The sequence below is a fragment of the Protopterus annectens genome, chromosome 6.part0 (genome assembly GCF_019279795.1).
Source record: "Protopterus annectens isolate FY-2018-M chromosome 6.part0, PAN1.0, whole genome shotgun sequence".
Taxonomy (NCBI): domain Eukaryota; kingdom Metazoa; phylum Chordata; order Ceratodontiformes; family Protopteridae; genus Protopterus; species Protopterus annectens.
Window position 1 is genome coordinate 1,932,855,996 of NC_056737.1, and position 14,023 is coordinate 1,932,870,018.

The 14,023-nt window shown below is 40.3% G+C and overlaps 1 protein-coding gene across 2 annotated transcripts in view; it reads left to right on the forward strand.

Moving 5' to 3' along the window:
* PLCD4 (phospholipase C delta 4) overlaps window positions 1-14,023 on the forward strand; it is a 946,362-nt gene that overhangs the window by 394,207 nt on the left and 538,132 nt on the right. For both annotated transcript variants that reach the window (XM_044075239.1, XM_044075240.1), the window contains one exon: window positions 10,075-10,306. In XM_044075239.1, the coding sequence (XP_043931174.1) occupies window positions 10,075-10,306 (232 nt within the window). The remainder of the gene's footprint in view (window positions 1-10,074; window positions 10,307-14,023) is intronic.

Genomic DNA, 14,023 nt, shown 5'->3' on the forward strand with positions numbered 1-14,023 from the left:
ATAAAGATTAATTTTGGGCTGTTTTCGAATCATAGGCTCCTTGCATATGAAACATACATGTGCTCTTTGATACACCTTCCTCATTGTACTAAAATTATATTCCTTGTACAATACAGTACACTTGTTACAGGGTGTTTTAAATTTGTTTTGAACATTTTTTCCATTAAGCAATGAAACAAACCATATGCACCCATAATGGCAAAAGTGCCCAGTTGAGAACATTTATCATAAAAAAGTCTACTCAGACTTCCACAGTCCACCATTATTAGTAAATATACACAAGTCTACAGTCCACCATTATTAGTAAATATGCACAATTCCACAGTCCACCATTATCAGTAAATATGCACAATTCTACAGTCCACCTTTATCAGTAAATATGCACAATTCTACAGTCCATTATCAGTAAATATGCACAATCTCTGAAGTCAGTCATCTAAATAATTCCACATTAAAGAAATCTGTAACTAATGAAGCGGTTGCTGCTAGCAATCACCTTTATATATCATGGTTTCATCGAAAAATAAAGTGTCTGTTGCCCCTCAGGAATAAATTGCCTATATTACATTAAAAAAATGATAAGCTAGTAATAATATTGCAAGAGGAAATGGATGGCAAACTGATAACGAACTCATAGTTAGTATCTTCACCAAGGAGAACATTCTCAGTACGGCAGCATCTACCCCTTGTGGGAGTAGAACCCACAACCTTCTGCATCAAAAGCAAGTACACAGCCTGTTGGGCTATAGTATTAACTTGGCAAAGCACTAAACTTCTATTCCCCTGCAGCTCTCAGTTCCTTGTAAAATCTACACAATACTCAACTGCATCTCAACTTCGCAGCTCAAGAAAACTGGAAAAAGCCAAAATGTATTGGGGGGGTAAAAAGCCCAAAAACAGGGACACATTAAACATTGCTTGTATAATCTTGGAAAGTTGCTAGAATAAAATGTTGTGTTGCCACCATATATTTTACTGCCAAGGTCCCTGAGCAAAAAAGTCAGAGTAACATACCACTACGCCACATCAGCTGCTTTGTAAAAGAGAGGAAGACTGAAACTTAAATGGCTATCATTTAGTGAATTCAGTTCTCACCATAGCTGTCAACCTCTTAGTACAAAACACCTGGACAAACCCAGTAATGAGGGAATACAGCCCTCAAACATATTCAGTGAATTCAGTTCTTGCCATAGCTGTCAACCTTAGCACAAAAACCTGGACGAAGCCAATAATGGGGGAATACAGTCCCAAAAATAGGGACAAATTTAAAATATTCATGTTATAAACTTCGAAAATTGCTAAAAAAAAAGTTGTGCTACTATGTATTCTGAAGAACATGAAGTTGGAAATTCAAATGCCAGTCAATTTTACTGCGTACAGAACAAAACAATTTTCAGCAGAGGCGAGGGATTAATACTGCAGACACGTCTTTGTAAAATGGCAGGGCACCAGAGCAAATCCACACAAACACAGGGAGGAGATGCAGACTCCACACAGAAGCCACCCCAACCAAGAATCAAAACAGAAAACCTATAGCTGTGAGGCAACAATACTACCACTGCACCATCAATTATGCAAGGAATTAAACATTCAGAAACCTGAAGTCTGAAATTCAAATGCCTGTCAATTTTACTGCGGACAGAACAAAAACAATTTTCAGCAGAGACGCATGGATTAATACTGCAGACACGTCTTTGTAAAATGGCAGGGCACCAGAGCAAATCCAAACAAATACAGGAAGGAGATGCAGACAGAAGCCACCCCAACCAAGAATCAAACCAGAAAACCTATAGCTGTGAGGCAACAATACTATCACTGCACCATCAATTATGCAAGGAATTAAACATTCAGAAACCTGAAGTCTGAAATTCAAATGCCTGTCAATTTTACTGCGGACAGAACAAAAACAATTTTCAGCAGAGACGCAGGGATTAAAACTGCAGACACATCTTTGTAAAATGGCAGGGCACCAGAGCAAATCCACACAAACACAGGCAGGAGATGCACACTCCACACAGAAGCCACCCTAACCAAGAATCAAACCAGAAAACCTATAGCTGTGAGGCAACAATACTACCACCACACCATCAATTATGTAAGGAATTAAACATTCAGAAACCTGAAGTCTGAAATTCAAATGCCTGTCAATTTTACTGCGGACAGAACAAAAACAATTTTCAGCAGAGATGCAGGGATTAATACTGCAGACACGTCTTTGTAAAATGGCAGGGCACCAGAGCAAATCCACACAAATACAGGGAGGAGATGCAGACAGAAGCCACCCCAACCAAGAATCAAACCAGAAAATCTGTAGCTGTGAGGCAACAATACTATCACTGCACCATCAATTATGCAAGGAATTAAACATTCAGAAACCTGAAGTCTGAAATTCAAATGCCTGTCAATTTTACTGCGGACAGAACAAAAACAATTTTCAGCAGAGACGCAGGGATTAAAACTGCAGACACGTCTTTGTAAAATGGCAGGGCACCAGAGCAAATCCACACAAATACAGGAAGGAGATGCAGACAGAAGCCACCCCAACCAAGAATCAAACCAGAAAACCTATAGCTGTGAGGCAACAATACTATCACTGCACCATCAATTATGCAAGGAATTAAACATTCAGAAACCTGAAGTCTGAAATTCAAATGCCTGTCAATTTTACTGCGGACAGAACAAAAACAATTTTCAGCAGAGACGCAGGGATTAAAACTGCAGACACATCTTTGTAAAATGGCAGGGCACCAGAGCAAATCCACACAAACACAGGCAGGAGATGCAGACTCCACACAGAAGCCACCCCAACCAAGAATCAAACCAGAAAACCTATAGCTGTGAGGCAACAATACTACCACCGCACCATCAATTATGCAAGGAATTAAACATTCAGAAACCTGAAGTCTGAAATTCAAATGCCTGTCAATTTTACTGCGGACAGAACAAAACCAATTTTCAGCAGGGATTAAAACTGCAGACACGTCTTTGTAAAATGGCAGGGCACCAGAGCAAATCCACACAAACACATGGAGGAGATGCAGACTCCACACAGAAGCCACCCCAACCAAGAATCAAACCAGAAAACCTATAGCTGTGAGGCAACAATACTACCACTGCACCATCAAATATGCAAGGAATTAAACATTCAGAAACCCTTAAGTCTGAAATTCAAATGCCTGTCAATTTTATTTAACATTTTTTAATCAGGACAGTCTGACTTGGAACAAATAAACAATTTTCTGCAGAGGCCCAGGAAGATATAATGCAGACATGTCTTTGTAACATGGGAGGACACAAAAGCAAACCCACACAAACACAGGGAGAAGATACAGACCCCACAAAGAAGGAACCCCAGCCAAGAATCAAACCCAAGAACCTGCAGCTGTGAGGCAACAATGCTACTACTACACCATCAAATATCAAGCATTGCAACATTTGCAAACCACAGATATTATGAGGAACAGATCAGATCGAATATGAGGCACAAATCTGAAATTTTTTTACAAATGGTGGTGGGTAGGGAACTCAAGTCTTTAACACCTGCATACAGGGTACAGGGTTCAAGCCTGAGGTATTCCCTACCACACCACCATAAGCACCTGGGGCATTTACACACACACACACTCCAGTGAAGCATTAGCACCATACACACACACACTCCAGTGAAGCATTAGCACCATACACACACACACTCCAGTGAAGCATTAGCACCATACACACACACACACTCCAGTGAAGCATTAGCACCATACACAAACTCCAGTGAAGCATAAGCACCATACACAAACTCCAGTGAAGCATAAGCACCATACACACACAATTAAATAAAGGTAAAAAGCACCATTGTAAATTAAAGGTAAAAAGCACCATACACTTACCTGAATATATCCAGCTAATGTACATCCTTCCCGTGCAATACTGAAAGACCCGCGAGATCCCAAGGAAAGCCCGACGAGATCCTAATGCTCCTTCCCGAGTCCTGCTGCTGCTCTTGCAGTCCGGACGCGACCCATAATCCTGGCGAGTCTGTGCACTTTAAAAGTGCACAGACGTCTCCTTGTGTCCCCCTATGGGGACTGCCGGACTGCCTTGAGCATGCGCATAGACCAACAGTAGTCGGGACTACTGCGCATGCGCGAATTTCAAAAAATACATTTTTTTTTATTTTTCTTTCTATTTTTCATTTTGAGGGGGCTGCAGTCCGGCAGCCCGATGCCACGAGCCGCCCCTGGATTTAGCTCTATCATGTAGTAGCTTCCTCCTTTTGTTGTAAAGCTTATTTATGGCTGGGATCCACCAGATTGGACGCCTGCCTTTGGAGGATTGGGTCTTGGTTTTATATGGGATTGCATGATCCATGCATTCCTGAAAGTGTCCATAGAATGCATTTATAAAGGTTTCTGCAGTTAGGGCTGTAGTTTCCGCTGGCCTAGGGGCTCTGAAGGATGTCACCTCGGTTTGGAGAAGTGTGAAGTTAGCTTTTGAGAAATTTTTCACTGTGGTTTTCTGGGCTGGGGGTGGGGTCGGGATGTGGATGTCCAGTGAGATTAATTTATGGTCCAATCTTACCAATGAGGGGTATACTTCTGGTGTGGAGCATAGAGTCCCCATGTTGGTGATGATTAGGTCCAGTATGTTTTCCCCTCTTGTGGGAGCGGTGACTAGTTGTTTCATAGCATTTGAGTTTATAAATTTAAGGAACCTTTGGGTTAGGGCATTGGGGCTTGAGTAATGCTCCCAGTCTATGTTTGGGTAGTTGAAATCACCCAGTATAATGGTGTTTGGAGAGACCTTCATATTCTCCAGTGTTTTCAGGAAGGCCGAGTGAGGTTCCTGAGTTTGGGAGGGTGGTCTGTAGCAGGCTATAAACTGAAAGGCAGTTTTGCCCACTGTTAGTTGCACATGGATGGTCTCTGCTGCTTCATGCAGTGCCACTAACCTGGAGGTGTGAGTATCTTTGATGAATATGGATACTCCCCCTCCTTTTGTGGTTCGGTCCTAGTTTTGGGGCCGAAAAGCATGGTATGAGGTATAGCCTGGTAGTGCTGGTGTGCTCTCAGGAGCCTTGAAACAGGTTTCTGTTACTGCACAGATGTCAATATTTTCCATTCTGAGGAAAGCTTTGAGTGCATGCATCTTGAGGTTTAGACTTCTGGCATTGAGTAGCGTTACCCTTAGTTTCTTTTTCCCTGTGCTATCTATGGAGGTGGGTTTGTCCTTCAAGCCTTGCCTAAAAAAGGCACTATGGGGGTGACAAGAGCCTTTGCCAGTATCCAAAAGCCCAGGGGTGACAGGTTCAAACCATCCCTAGCGAAGCAACATGGCTCGTCGAGCATGTCATCCTAGGCTGACAGACACTGGATCCCCTTAGAATGACACCAATACTTTAGCCAATTGTTAAAATCGATCATTTTGTCTTTATACTGTGGCATCATTCTTGGTGAGGGTAAGATGCTACTCAAGGTCAGGGTCATACTGGCCTGGGCTACATGATCAGAGAGCTCCTCTATGTCTCTTTTCATGTAGTCTAGGGAGGTACGTCTCAGGTCATTCACACCAGCATGGACAATGACTGAGTTATATTTGTACCTGCTTTGGAGTGATCTGAGTGCTTGCATTATGTGGTGGATCCTGGCGCCCGACAGGCAGCTTACTGTGACCCTCTCCTTGTTCAGTCTGGTGAGTGGGACGTCAGTGTGTCTGACAATAGAGTCACCTATTACAAGTGTATCAGGTGTGTTGTTTAGCCTTAAGGGCTGTGTTTGTTTGGCACACTGACTTTGTGAATTATGTGTTACACATGTTTTGGGGTAGCAGGTGCTTGGATGTCTGCTTTGGAGGTCTCTGCTGCTTAGGCAGATTCTTATTTAGAGCCTCCGAATATGTTTTGGTGTGTTTATATGTTTGGTTAGACGTTGTGGTAGGTCTATGTGAGACTGGATTTGTGGTGTGTGTGGTTACCTTCTCCTCCTGACTGACTGGGCCAGTACAGAGTTGGGAGAGCTCAGCCTCCAGTTTGGCTATATGGTTGTATCTCTCACATATATTTGAGCTTGTTGGGACGAGGAGAGGGTTGTCTGTGTACATGAGGCAGTTATAACATTGCCTCAGGATTCCCAGATTCACCAGCTGGACTGGAGAGGAAACCAGCATCTGTCCTTTGGTCATGCCAGAAAAGTATAGGTAACTCCTTTATAACTGATCGAAAAGGACCAATAGGGGCCGAGTGTCAAGGGAGTATCTAGGGATGTAGTGCTTTTGGTTTATTAGTGCTAACATATATAAAATTGCTTGTATGAGCAAGTGCAAGTGCAGGGCTTTAGATAGAAATTAGGGTCCTTATTTTAAGAGTTAGAGCAGTTCTAATGGAAAAAGTGAAGAGTAGACTTTGTGGAGCTGAAAAAGGTTTAAGCCCGATTAAGCGGCGCTGCCCGATGCTGCGCTATGTGCAAAATTGCGCAAAGCTGCGCCAAAGCGGGTTTTATACAGGGGGACTTAAAAGAGCTATAAATTAGCCCAAAATGGCCAATAAACTACAAGATTCTTGTGCTGGGATCACTCCTCCAGGGACAGATAGGCTGCTCAAAGCTCCCCACTCCCACTGGTGAACAAAGAAGCTTCCTTCTTTCCAAGTAAGGAAATGGGCAACACAGGAACTATCCAAAAGTCCAGAATACAGCAAAGCCTGTAATAGGGACTATTCTAGGTCAGGAAAGGCAGGAAACAATGATATTATTTTGTTTTTTTCTTTTTTTGCAAGACAAACAGCAGAAAATGCAGTAAATATTTAACACAGGCTAGCACACTTGAGTGTGTAGCCTCAACAGGTAAATTCAACAACAAGACAAACTTTTTAAAGTGCATGTATAAATTAAATGTATAACAAGCTTTAAACAGGCAAAGAGCAGATATAACTCGCTTTTTGGCGAGAAAGGACAGTCGCAAAGGTAATAGCAGTAAAATATACTTAAATCAGGTAAGCAGTCGCTCTTTTTTGTTTCTCTGCTGCTAGCACCACTCTGCAGGACCAAGAGGAGCTTTGCTGAGTAGGAACAAGCACAAAAACCGCGCCAAAGCAGGTTTTATACAAGGAGACTTGAAAGAGCTAGAAATTAGCCCAAAACGGCCAATAAACTACAAGATTCTTGTGCTGGGATCACTCCTCCAGGGACAGATAGGCTGCTCAAAGCTCCCCACTCCCACTGGTGAACAAAGAAGCTTCCTTCTATCCAAGTAAGGAAATGGGCAACACAGGAACTATCCAAAAGTCCAGAATACAGCAGAGCCTGTATTAGGGACTATTCTAGGTTAGGAAAGGCGGGAAACAAGGATATTTTTTGTTTTTTTCTTTTTTTGCAAGACAAACAGCAGAAAATGCAGTAAATATTCAAAACAGGCTAGCGCACTTGAGTGTGTAGCCTCAACAGGTAAATTTAACAACAAGACAAACTTTTTAAATTGCAGGTATAAATTAAATGTATAACAAGCTTTAAACAGGCAAAGAGCAGATATAACTCGCTTTTCGGCGAGAAAGGACAGTCGCAAAGGTAATAGCAGTAAAATATACTTAAATCAGGTAAGCAGTCGCTCTTTTTTGTCTCTCTGCTGCTAGCACCACTCTGCAGGACCACAAGGAGCTTTGCTGAGTAGGAACAAGCACAAAAACCACTCCAAAGCGGGTTTTATACAAGGGGACTTGAAAGAGCTAGAAATGAGCCCAAAACTGCCAATAAACTACAAAGATTCTTGTGCTGGGATCACTACTCCAGGGACAGATAGGCTGCTCAAAGCTCCCCACTCCCACTGGTGAACAAAGAAACTTCCTTCTATCCAAGTAAGGAAATGGGCAACACAGGAACTATCCAAAAGTCCAGAATACAGCAAAGCCTGTATTAGGGACTATTCTAGGTCAGGAAAGGTGGGAAACAAGGATTTTTTTTTTTTTTTTTTTGCAAGACAAACAGCAGAAAATGCAGTAAATATTTAACACAGGCTAGCACACTTGAGTGTGTAGCCTCAACAGGTAAATTCAACAACAAGACAAACTTTTAAAGTGCAGGTATAAATTAAATGTATAACAAGCTTTAAACAGGCAAAGAGCAGATATAACTCACTTTTCGGCGAGAAAGGACAGTCACAAAGGTAATAGCAGTAAAATATACTTAAATCAGGTAAGCAGTCGCTCTTTTTTGTCTCTCTGCTGCTAGCACCACTCTGCAGGACCACGAGGAGCTTTGCTGAGTAGGAACAAGCGCAAAAACTGCGCCAAAGTGGGTTTTATACAAGGGGACTTGAAAGAGCTAGAAATTAGCTCAAAACGGCCAATAAACTACAAAGATTCTTGTGCTGGGATCACTCCTCTAGGAACAGATAGGCTGCTCAAAGCTCCCCACTCCCACTGGTGAACAAAGAAGCTTCCTTCTATCCAAGTAAAGAAATGGGCAACACAGGAATTATCCAAAAGTCCAGAATACAGCAAAGCCTGTATTCGGGACTATTCTAGGTCAAGAAAGGCGGGAAACAAGGATTTTTTTTTGTTTTTTTCTTTTTTTGCAAGACAAACAGCAGAAAATGCAGTAAATATTTAACACAGGCTAGCGCACTTGAGTGTGTAGCCTCAACAGATAAATTCAACAACAAGACAAACTTTTTAAAGTGCAGGTATAAATTAAATGTATAACAAGCTTTAAACAGGCAAAGAGCAGATATAACTCGCTTTTCGGTGAGAAAGGACAGTCACAAAGGTAATAGCAGTAAAATATATTTAAATCAGGTAAGCAGTCACTCTTTTTGTCTCTCTGCTGCTAGCACCACTCTGTCTGCCACTGCTAGAAATCATGATGTAACAGACTGTGACAGAAATGTAAGAAAGAAAGACAAGCAAAAATATGTTTAGTCATAAAACAAATTAATTATTAAATGATGCTTGTCCTGTATGTGGTGTGTTTAGTGTCGACTTTCAGAGAAGTAAGATTACTTTTTGGAAAGATGAACTGTTCTTACAATTACACAGTACCACAAAGTCTCCCAAAGCTACAATGATCAAGTCAACAGACAGATACATCTAAAGTATATAGTACCTCACTGCTAATCAGTAATGAAGGCTAAGCTATACAAAGTTGAGCTCTACTGACAAGGAACTGGTAAATTAAATGTAGAAGTAATATTATGCAGTTTAAGGAGGTAACTCTACCAAGAAAGCAAATTTGCTTAATAATTCAAACAATATCTAAATTATACACATCTACAGTGGCATCATTTAGATCATTATTTATTCCACACCCAGCCCCATTGGTAGTGATAGAAAGAGCTCAGCATTTTAAATCTATTCTTTCCTTAATTCTTTAGATGACTTATGCTATCCCGACTTCACACTGCATATGGTATGCAAAAAGTTATGAGTGGATGTTTCATCTCCTTGTCTACAAATGGATAAAGCTATGTTATCTTGGAATCCTGGTCTTGTCTGGTTAATTGATTTGATTAGAGTCACACAGATTGTAAATGCAGAGAGAAGGAACTAAACATGGACCATATGATAAAGTTCAGTAGCAACTCAGCCTTAACCCTTTTCTACTCTATCTTACACTGGCCGGAATGGTCAGCTGGGTGAATTGTATAATCATAGTGAAATAGCTTTCAAGCTTTTCACTGATTTGAGGTCCTAAACTTGTCATTTAACTATCAGCCTATGAACTATTCATTTATATTCAAGCATGCCTAGCTCAATATAGCTGTAATTATAAATTACAAACAATAATACATGAAGGTGGCAAAATTATGACCAGAATGGCATATAGTAATTATAATTAGATGAAAGTTTTGGAAATGTTATTCATGCAAGTGATGAAAATGCCAGTTGTCAAAAGTTAGAGCCTTTACTCTAAGCTACTATCTGTAAAACTTTTTTTTCTGACAATTTTTGAAACATAACATAAGCCAGTCTTGTTGTAACAGATTAAATAATTTGATCTGCATTCATAAATATCCAGTACTGAAGTATCGCCTTTTATCATCCTGAATTTGTTTCAGAGTGGTAATTTTTGATATTTCCATTCATTTTTCTCATTATAGATGGCAGATAAGTCCCGGTCAGGGACACTTGAAGATGATGAGTTTGTCTTGTTTTACAAAATGCTTACTCAGAGAGAAGATGTCCTGAAAATCTTTAATGAATTTTCAAAGGATGGAAACAGGATGAGCTTAATGGAATTTGTTGACTTCTTGCAACAAAAACAGCTAGAACAAGAGAATACAGAAGATTATGCCATGGATATTATTGCCAGATATGAGCCGTCTAATGCTGGTATGGATTCTTAATTACAGTTCTGTCTAAATCCAGGTCTTGGTGAAGCAAGTGGAAAAATGACTGCCAGATTTTTGGGGTCCCTAGAAGACAATTTTTTTTGCTCCAGTGTAATTTGATCTTTCCTGCATTGTGTCTTTTTGTTGTTTCATCTATTTTCTCTGATAAGCTGGCCTATTAGTAGTCTGTATGAGTATCCTCCTTGTCCCAATTAACCTCATCCCTTGCCAACCCACTGAGCAGGCTACATACAGGATAATGTCCTACAAAAAGTGGCGTAGCTAGGAGGGGGCATGAGGGGCGGTCCGCCATAGGCAGCACTTTTCCAGTCGTTGACGTACATGACATTGAAACACTAACAAGTAAGGAGATATATGCAGCTTCAAGGTGTGTGTGTGTGTGTGTGTGTGTGTGTGTGTGTGTGTGTGTGTGCATGTGTGCGTGTGTGTGCGTAAAATGCCCCAGTTAGGTGTTACTCAGGCTTACTCAGGCTCAAACCCTGCAAGGTGTGTGAGTGTGTGTAAAATGCTCCAGTTAGGTGTTACTCAGGCTCAAACCGTGTGTGTGTGTGTGTGTGTGTGAGTGTGTGTATAATACCCCACTTAGGTGTTACTCAGGCTCAAACCCTGTACCTTGTGTACAGGAAACAACAGCCTGAATTCTCTAACTATTCAAGGAACTGTCCTGGCTTGGAAATGTTTGGCTTATACTTTTGGTCTGCTCCTCTTAAAATTTCTGGTTTTCTTGCAAATCAGTGAGAACTCAATTCACTAAATAATGACATTTAATTTTCAGTCTTATCTTTCAGGAAATGCATGGTAACACAAAACATTTTATTCTAACAACTATCTAAGGATATACAAGCAATTTTTAAAATGTGTCCCTGGTTTTGTACCCCCCTCCCCCAATAACTTTTGGCTTTAAAGCTAGCTTTTCTTGGCTAGCACACCGATTTTATCATTGAATTTCTGAGTCCCTTATTTTCTTTCCCAATGGTTCTAAATATAATGCAAATAATAAAGGGGAAAGAGGACACCCCTGCCTGTTTCCATTGCTCAAGCAGAAATTATCAGAGACGACCACACCCAGTTTAACTTTTCCCTCCGATCCCTCATATATCCTTCTAGTCAACCTTATAATATTTTTTCAGGAAATGCAAATGCTTCCATTGCCCTGGTCATAAAGCCCAAGCTTAGTCTGTCAGATGCTTTATCTGCATCAAGACCCATCAACAACAATGGTATTTTCTTACATTCTGTTTCCCTCTGGATCATCAGTGTTCTGTTAATGTTGTCAAATGTTTGCCTTCCCTCCACAAAACCACATTGTTCCTGTCTATCAGTTTTTGCATTACTTTTGCCATTCTTTTAGCCATTATAGACATGAACACTTTATAATCATGGTTTAATATTAAAATGGGCCTATATGAAGCTGGATGGATCTTTACCCTCTTTAGGTATTACAGCTACTACCGCTTTCTTCCAGGATGTTGGTACTTCTCCTCCTCTTAAAATACTGTTAGACAAAAACTTCCAGATATTTATCAATTTTTTTCCTCCTAGCTTCCACAGAAATACCATCTATTTCTGGGGACTTTCCTGTAGATTGGTTATACATCACAATTTTTATCTCATCTCCTCCTATCCTAACCATTAGTAACTGAGCCTCATCTACTTCTAACCTAGGCATATTTAGTTCTTCCATAAACATTTCCATTTGTGTCTTTCTTGATTTTCATATTTCTCTGCTTTATAGAGACTTTCATAGAATTTCCAAAATATGTCTAATACCTCTACAGGATGTCTTGTTACCTTCCTTGTTTCAGGCTCCCTAAGTCTGGTGACAGCCCTTTCTACTTTCTGTTGCTTGAGTCATTGTGCTAAACATTTTTTGTGCTCTAATGTTATTATCCAAAAACAGTTGCTTAATAGCAACCTTTCTAAACTTGTGCATATTATTGGGGTAATCCCTTATTTTCTGTCTAGCATTCTGCAGTTGATCATCTTCTTTTCCATGAAATCCCTGTATTTTGCACTATAACATTTGTCAGTCCCTCTAAATAATTCTTGTTACTTCTTAACCATAGCTCCCTTTCTTTTATTTCCACCCTATTTTAAAACACCACCTTAATTTTATCCCACTCCCTGTCTATATTTTCATAGGAAATTTCTATCTTGTCTAACAGCTCCTGAATAATCTCCAGTACCTATTCCTTAAATTCGTCTGTTTTCAACAGATAGGTGGGAAAGCGCCAATGTCTCATTTTTATTTCATTACCCTGTGCTTTTATTTTAGCTATTACTGGAGCATGATCTGAAATAGTTATTGGGTGAGTATCAAGATCTTTAATTAAATGCACATGTTCCTGTGAACTATAAATTCTGTCTAGCCTAGTGCAGTTTTTATATCTTGGGGAATAACATGTAAATTCACTCCAAACTACTTTTACTGAATACACATCTTCTATGCCAAATATTTTCATAAATTTCTTCAAAAATCTACCATCCTTTGTTATATTCTCCCTTCTGGGTCCCCCAGACACATCTTCACTGCTGCAAATCAAATTCCAGTCCCCACCTATAATTAATATTCCTCACTAAAGACTGATTATTTCTCATAGAAGTTTTAGATAGAATGTAAATACATGCCAGTGTAATCCTTCTCCTTTGCCAGTAGCCGCTTAGGACTACAAATCTGCCGTTATCTTTTTTATCTTCTTCTATCACTGTTGGAGCTCTTCTTGCAATTAATATAAGTACTCCTCTTTTCCTTTGCCCCAGGTATTCCCCCTAAGTCCTTGTTGATAATTTCCATGATAATTATTTCCATGGCCTTACAAAGAAGATTAGTCATACTAATGGGACTGTAGTTTCCAGGATCTGTTGAAGGTCCTCCTTTATGAAGGGGATGACATTTGCAGTCCTCCATTCATGTGACACAAAACCTGCTTTAAGAATATAGCTAAATAGTGCCTTCAGGAGTCCTGATAAGTCATATGTTAGACTGTTCAGGAGGCATCCTTGGATGGTATCGGGGGCCATTGAGTCTGTGTTCTTGGTTTTAGCGAGTGCAGGCAGTACATGTTTCCTAGCTATACTTGGAGGGGTTATTTTGGGGGTGGGGGTTGCAGGTGAGGGGAGTAAAGCTGAAAATTAATTTGTCCTCTGACAGGTTTACTATATCGCCAGGCTCCATGAAAGTGGCACCATTAACCAACTGTTCAGCATATTGCTGTGTGCTGCTGTTGAGGTTTCTGATATAGCTGAGGAAGGCCTTATGATTATCTTTCACCTGGGAGGCTATTTCAACCTCAAAGTTGACTTAATTAACCCTCTTAGTTGCCTATTTAGTTTAATGAAAGAGTTCTTTATATTTATGGGAATTACTCTTCCTGCTTTTTGCCATAATTCTTTTCATTTTGTTGTATATCCTGTTTAATTTGAGATGCCACCAGGGCAGGTTGTTTCTGGGGCTTGTCCTGGACTTAATGCTCATAGGTTCTGCAGCCTCTGTGCCACCGTTGACATGGTTGTACACAGTTTATGAGAGTAATTCAGCATAGACTGCTGTGTTCTTGGGGTTTGGACGGGTAATGAATTTTGACAAGTTATCACTTAATAATGAGTAATTTGCCTTGGAACAGTTCCTAACTATTATTGGTTTTAATGGGATTACAGAGTTGATTTTGACAGCTTTATGATTAGACCTTATAAGGGA